A 7,568-nucleotide genomic window follows, 5' to 3' on the forward strand; every position below is an offset into this window, starting at 1 on the left:
ATCTAGCTGATTAGGAAGTGGGTTTCTTATTTATTTTTTTAATCTTTTTCCCATGTGGCAAAGGTTGCTAGCAATTGAAGAATCAAATTAAAAGAAGAGGAAATGTTACCCAATCACTGATTTGATAATGGCACTCCACACCTTATAAACCATTAACTCAATGAGAAAAGCCTAGTATTACACTATTATCTGCCATTCCTTTATACTTCTCCCTCAAGCTGACTATCAATGTGACTTGGACAACTTGTGTTTAGAGAATTTCTGTCTTCCATTGGTTACAGCTTTTGTGAAAATTTCTGCAATTTGGTCATTGGTTTAGATGAACCTTCCTTTAATTCTCTATCCTCGTTCTTCTCTCGAATAAATTTGGGGCACTGATACTGGGAAATGGTATCAACGCTGCAATGTTTTTACAAGACAAGACGCCCGATGCATTTTGTGGTGTAGTATTTAAAGGGCAGTCAGAATAATATTATAGTTGCTACTATAATATTTATTATATAATAAAATTGCATAAAAACGCATTTTAGATAGTAGCTATTATTTCATTTTCGCAAGAAAAACTGATCACCAACAAATGAGGATTTCATATTCCACATTAAAGTCCCCAATAATCCAAGTGATTTTAGTAGTTCACATAAGGAGAAATGTGAATTTATTATATTGCTCAGGCAATAAAATACTCTATCTAAATTTTCTTAAGCTGACAACTTACTGTCTTTTGCAGGTGTATTTGCAAACTTCCATGACCAGGAATTGAAGATATGGTAGATTCCAGGGCCTGCCACCTCATTCATAGGCACAGCATTTTAAATTTCTTGTATATCTTCTTCTGTAAGCTTCACCTTCACAGAGCCAATGTTATCATCAAGGTTCTTAACCTTGGTTGTCCCTGGAAAAAGTCATACACAAAACTAGATAATAGAACTGTTGAGAAAATCCGTTGGGCAAATCCGATCCGATCGTGCACAAATTAAATGGAAAGTAAAATAAACAAGCTAGTCACAAGATGAACACCAATATTTTACGTGGTTCGGCCAAGCTTACTAGGAGAAAAACAATATACAAGTATTACAATAGATTAAGGGCAGTGATAAATCGACTCCCCATGTGTCTTTCTCTGTCTTCTGGGGTTAGAGAGAGAAAGAGGAGAGAGATAGACACATGGGGAGTCGATTTATCAATTTGGGGAGTCGATTTATCACTCCCCTAGATTAAACCCAAAACCCAAAACCCGCAACCCACAACCCTTTCCTTGCTTCTCAACTCAAGACCGTACAAGAGAGTAACCCAAGAGAAAACCCAAGCAAAAACCCCAAGAAAAACCTAAGAACAAACTCTCTTTCTCTCTCTTTCTCTTTCTCTTTCTCTTTCTCTTTCTCTCTCTACCACTCTCTCTCAAATTTCCACACTCATAAGAGTGCAACCAAGATGCCTTTTTATAGGTTTTTACAAAGCCCCCAAAAGACACTTTCTATTTCATTTTTGCCTTCCCACCGAAGCAGCCCACATGGGTGGGAAATAAGGCAACTTTCCCAACAAGAACAAATCCAGATTATCAAATTACAAAAGTATCTGATCAAGCATCCCACATTATAATCATGGCAACATTCCTTGCTTCTTAACCCAAATACTTAAGAGCCTAGTTAGCAAAACGTGATTCAGAGAAAAAAAAAAAAAAAACAGGATGGGAAAAGTTCGGATTTAATATGGTATCGGTCCAAAAAACATAGCAAAAAAACGGTCAAATAAATGGAAGCACAAAAAATGCATTTAATATCTTTAAAATTTTGTCATTTACTTGTTTAATATGTTTAAAATGCATTTTAACCATTTGCCTAAAAAAACAGAGTTTATTTTTGGTGTAAAAGTTTTAAACGGAGTATTAAATGGTGAACCTATGAAACGTGTTTGAAAAAAAAATGCCATTTAAAATGGCATTTTGCTATGTCTTAGAGAAGCACTCATAAATAAGTGCTCGAGGAAAGTATAGGGAGAATCTGCATTTATCCGCATTCACTGTGTATACGATGGATGAACTTATAATTAGTTGCCATTTTTCTGCATAAATTCTCTAACAGATCCTGCAGTTATTATTTTCAGAGAAAACAATTTGTTTTATTTACATTAAACTTTTGGAAATCTTTTAACTTTTGGCTTATTTTGACATCTAATTCTCTCAAGCTATCACATATTGTTTGATTCTAAAAGACTAATTTTCCCATATGAACAAAAACTTTAAGGTCTACTAATAATGATAAATCGCGGGATAACAGGAAAATGGAACAGCCACTCACCAGGGATAGGAACCACGCCATTCCCCTGATGGATAACCCATGCTAGAGCTAGTTGAGCCGGGGTACATCTGTGCTTAGCAGCCAAGTTTGATAGGCGAGTATATAGGATCTTGTTCTTCTCTAAGTCCTCTCCAGTGAACCTAGGATGTGAAGCCTAACAAAGAAAATGAATCCGCATATTCATTTGATCATGAAGTATACCCATATCATAAACACCCTTCTTTCGTATCTTAGTGAAACTAAGAATGATTTGGAAAAGGAAAATGCCCACAAAAATGCTAGTTCATACCATGGCACTATTTGCAGGTAAACTCTCCACAATTGCTTTTCCACCAAAAAATCCACGACCAAGAGGGCCGTATGAAACAACGCTAATACCAAGCTCCCTGCATTTCAAAAAGTATTTGTGCTTTTTATTCAAAGTACATCACTTGTGTATTTTAGAACTAACTCATAAAAAGATTCATTATTGAGTAATTAGAAGCTCGAGTCGACATTTCTGGTTTCCAACAAAAACTCAAATGACTCAAATCTTGATTGATCCACATTGACACAATCAAATTCGAGTAACTTGATCTAGTTTTTAAACGATGATAACAAAATATTGTGGAGCTCTTTCAAATCCTGGGATGCAAAAAGGAACATTAAACAAACCTGCAAACAGGTATTATCTCTTCCTCGATATCACGACTCCATAGAGACCATTCCATTTGAACGGCAGTGATTGGATGAACTGCATGAGCACGCCTAATTGTCTCCGGACTGGCTTCCGACAATCCAATATACTTTACCTTTCCCTCTTCCACTAACTTCTTGAGTTCCTCAATCTACCATATCAAAGTAGTTTCAGTTTCAATTAGCCACTTTTAAAAGTATAAAATATTAGAAACGCCCTTCTCCAACAGCTTAAGCTTTTGGAGTAACTGGTAGTTTCACCGGTATCAGAGCAAATGCCTGGGTTCAAACCTCCTTGGTAGCAAAAATCCGCATGCAATGGCCAAACCCAAAAGAGGGGCCACAGGAGAGGGGGAGTGTTAAAAGTATTAAAGATTAGAAACGCCCTTCTCCAACAGCTTAAGCTTTTAGAGTAACTGGTAGTTTCACAGTCACAATTACAAATCTTTTGTTTTGAAAGATAGTTAAGGAAAATCCATGACTCAAGACCAATGGTCTTTAAACAATTCAAATCAAACTTTCCAAATAAGTACTTCAATAGGAAGAACAATGTCAAATCACTTACAGTGTCCTCAATAGGTACTGATGTGTCCACCCGGTGCTGATAATAGAGATCGATATACTCCACATCAAGACGTTGAAGGCTAGCTTCACAACATGCACGTGCGTACTCAGGTGTACCCTTAACTACCAACCCATTTTGTTCTATCTTGACAATACCAAACTTTGTTGCTAATTGGATTTTTTCCCGAGGCAATTGCTTCAAAGCCTGCAAGTGTTAAGTTCACTATTAACTTCCGAGATATATCTAAAGAACCCATGATCCAAAAGTGAGCTTATTGCATTTGAGAGAAGCATAATAGCCATAGTTCAATTGGAGCCAACCATTACTATAGCTAAACTACCTCATTTACATGGCTCTGAAAAAATTAATTCTTAGGAACATAAAAAGAAGCTCAACGTAATATTTACCAATGGAACCGTTCAGGAAAAAAAATTTAGCAATAGCATCATTTGAATATTTTGAAATATAAGAAATATTAGGATAACAAATTAATGAGAAAGTCATGAACAAGTAGTATTTTTGTGGCAAAGAGGAAAAATATCAGCTACTTGGAAGACATTTTCTGGGTTTGACAGCAAGAAATACCTTTCCAATGAGGATCTCATTGGCATTGGGATTGGCTCCATATACATCTGCTGTATCGAAGAAAGTTATTCCTTTATGGAAAGCTTCCTTAATAATCGAAATCCCATCTTCATCAGGGAGAGGATCACTACCAGTTAGGCCCACACACCCAAACCCCAGCTTCGAGACCTGCACAAAAAAAAGAAGAAATTGTTAATGAATAGGAAGAAAAAACAGATTTCTTTTGAACATTTCAAGAAAATAGTATCAACAAAAAGAAACCCTGGAATAAAAAAAGCAGCCAAATGGAAATATAGTCGTAAATTCTAAGACTATGTTATAGACAGTTTAAATTATTTTCTGCCTAAAGTGTTTACAGATTTTCGTTAAATGATTTTCTCCTTCAATTCCCAATTTCTTCTTCTATTTATCATGCCCATCCTTCGACTTCAGGAACATTCTCTCATTTATAGTTATTGATTTTATTCAGAAACCATTTTCAAGCATCTAAGCCACCGCTTAGCCTATTGCCAACATCAAATTTTCAACTGAACTGTTTCTGCTACTCTTGTAACTTTTGGAATCAAAATAGCAATATTTTGTTTATGTTACCTCATTCTTTATTTAATGATGTTGTTCCTAGATTACTCTCAAGTAAGAATGCTCACAAGTTCAAAGTCTCAGAGGTGATTTGGAAATGAGGAGCTCTCCCAACATATTTTCTCCCTACTTTACACCGATGGTCCATGTTAAAATCTATCAAGCAACAATCCAAGACCATCCTAGAAACTTGTGGACTCCAGCACATCTTCGCAAAGAATCCATATGTTACATCTGGGAAGTAATCAAAACATCATGCTAACATCCATAGTGGGCTCTACATGCTTCCGTTTGTCTTGAGAATTGACCAAAATATTTAGAATAATTTATGATGATTTATAGTATTTTTATTTATCTTTTAAGCAATGATTAAGTAGGTTTGGTGGCGCCTATATAATGAAAATGTGAATAGTGTTCATACTTTCTATTTTTATTTTGGGATGCTTTAAAATAGAAGTTAGGCTTATTTAGGTTGATCTAAGGGCTAAAGTTAATCTTATACCAGTAGTTAGGATTAAGCTAGAGTTTTAAGGAGTTTCAGGCCTATAAATATGAAGATTTAATCCAATTTTGAGGAGGTTAATGAATAATCACACGTTTTTCCTTTTGGTTTTGGGTTTTACCCTATGTTGATCAAATTTGATCAAATCTATTATCATTTTATCTCTACCCGGCATTGTTTGTAAACATAAATTGGATTATTTGAGGGGTCGTACAGTTCTTAAGCGAGTTTATCAAATAAGAATAAACATAACAGGTAGAGGGCATATAAAAATCTACAAACATGCTTGAAGCAGCTAGAGCCGTTATGGTCCAAATGATATGTTTCGAACAAAGTTTGATACATTCTATTTCTAATTCTGTTCACTTAATCCACTTAGTAAAAACCCCTTTCTCGTGGGACAGTCACTTGCATGTTCCACCAATAGGTAAGCGTATTCATAACATATATAAACCCTTGTGGATGTTGCCTTAATGTAATTTCCAGTTCTATCCACCTGATAAGTATAAGTGTTAGAGTGGAAATGAGAGAATGAGAAGAGTTGGAGACTTGCTCCCCCTCACTATGATATTTATATTATAAAGACAAGTACAATGACTATATGTTCCTCATGCTTATTACATATATCTAACAATAAGAAACAACACCTTACGTCTTGGGAATGATATACAGAGTATCAATGCCAATGAAATTTTTTGGATGACGCTATCACTCTAAAACACATTCTTGACGCAGTTTAGTAAGAAGGACAAACGAAGAAAGGGGGGGGGGGGTCACCGATTGAGCAAATAGAACTTCTTCAATAAACTTATAAAAAAAGAAAATTTTCACTGTGATGAGATAATCAATAAGGATTTGGATAGAAACTGTTTACCTAAAGATTGGTTGATTAGTCATCATGAGTTGAAGCGGATGCAAAAGATCAACTATATGGAGTTTCTACAATTGCTATTGTATGCATTACCATACTGGGGTCTGTTCAACAAATAGATGGCCGTTTCATCTATCATTATATATGGTCATGAAGCATCCATAATGATTTTTCCTTAGAGTTCTGACACTTGATCGACCCAAAGTATCTAATGAATTATGAGTTCAATAGATCCCAAAGTATCTAATGAATTATGAGTTCAATAGATCCTGTTTTGCAGAAAGATAGATCTTCCTTGTTTATTATCAGACAATCACTTATTCACAAACCTCGTGTGGGGTCATTACAGGAGGCTCTACAACATCCAGGCTGGCCAGCTGCTATGGATCTAGAAATGGGTGCAATCCGATCGAACCAGACATGGGATCTTGTTCCCCTTCCTGCTGGAGCTCAACCAGTAGGTTGTCGTTGGGTATTCTCAATCAAATACCGTCGCGGGGGGGGGGGGGGGGGGGATATCAGCGCCCAGAATTAAAACATACAACATTAGGATGGATGTTTGGAAAAAAAAAAAATCTAAAACAAGCATTAGTGGTTCTGAAGATATTTAAGCATAAAATACACTGAGAAATTGATATAAATCCCCTCTCTTTATTTTAAAGTTCTCTCATAGGTTATTTCAACTCTCAACAACGTGTAATATCAGTACCCGGCCGTTATTGATTGCTCTATATAGACACTTGATCACACTTCTAACTGTTTCTAAAATAATTCTTTCCCGTATGGAAAAACACAGTCGAATGTCTCCAAGCAGACTAACATTCAAATCAAACTTAATTTTTGAAATTAGCAAAGAAACACACCATTTCTTTCAAAACAACATTTGATTTTTTTTTCTTAGATAGTAGATCGAGATGGGTATTGATTTATTAAGAAGAAGAGCGCTTACCTCTAATCCCTGATTCCCCAGTTTCACTCTTGGAATTTGAGGTTTGGGGTCCTCCATCGACTCCCGATCAAAACAAAAGTTAGCTCTGATATTCTAGGCACAACTCTTTGTTTCGGGTCAATATAAGCTTGTCTACCGTATAGAAGATGAGTTTCTTATTTGAATATGGTAAATGATATTCTGCCCCTTTTTCTTACTTGGGACAGCCCACTCTAGAGGAAAAAGAGTGGTCATAAGTCATAACCAAGGTTTTAAATTTGGCCATTGGAATTTGGTCAGGAGTCAGGACAGAAACTGAAATTGCCGAAATTTACCAAATTTAGGTCGAAATTTCGGTAATATTGGTGAAATGTTGGATAAAATATTAATTATTTAAGGGAGATGATTTTTTCACGGGAAATGATATTTATTTCCCCCCTCTGATGGATAAAATCCCCCCATAATGTTATTCGTTAGGTTTTAAAGGCAAAAGAAAAACGTTAAAGGGGTGAATTTATCTTAGAGTTGTTGACCACTGTCACATAAACCGTTAAAGGGGGGATTTT

The 7,568-nt window shown here is 35.8% G+C and overlaps 1 protein-coding gene across 1 annotated transcript; it reads right to left on the bottom strand.

Annotated features, from left to right (window-relative positions):
• Positions 1-564: 564 nt before the first annotated feature.
• On the bottom strand, positions 565-7,180 carry LOC143885229 (putative aldo-keto reductase 1). Its single transcript, XM_077389300.1, has 7 exons — positions 7,024-7,180; positions 4,123-4,290; positions 3,538-3,741; positions 2,952-3,124; positions 2,587-2,683; positions 2,298-2,451; positions 565-892 (listed from the first exon to the last, which is right to left on the bottom strand). Exons 1-7 carry the CDS (start codon positions 7,078-7,080, stop codon positions 810-812), a joined length of 936 nt encoding a protein of 311 aa, XP_077245415.1. The 5' UTR covers positions 7,081-7,180; the 3' UTR covers positions 565-809.
• Positions 7,181-7,568: the final 388 nt, after the last annotated feature.

Source organism: Tasmannia lanceolata, unplaced genomic scaffold (genome assembly GCF_043159265.1).
Source record: "Tasmannia lanceolata isolate RefF3 unplaced genomic scaffold, GAP_Taslan_0.1 ptg000008l, whole genome shotgun sequence".
NCBI lineage: Eukaryota > Viridiplantae > Streptophyta > Magnoliopsida > Canellales > Winteraceae > Tasmannia > Tasmannia lanceolata.

Excerpts from the sequence above, each read along its gene's own strand:
- LOC143885229 (XM_077389300.1), bottom strand. The coding sequence starts at position 7,080 with ATGGAGGACCCCAAACCTCAAATTCCAAGAGTGAAACTGGGGAATCAG. Across the intron at positions 3,742-4,122 it reads ATGAGATCCTCATTGGAAAG|GCTTTGAAGCAATTGCCTCG; the intron begins GTATTTCTTGCT and ends TAACACTTGCAG. Across the intron at positions 2,452-2,586 it reads TACCTGCAAATAGTGCCATG|GCTTCACATCCTAGGTTCAC; the intron begins GTATGAACTAGC and ends TTTCTTTGTTAG.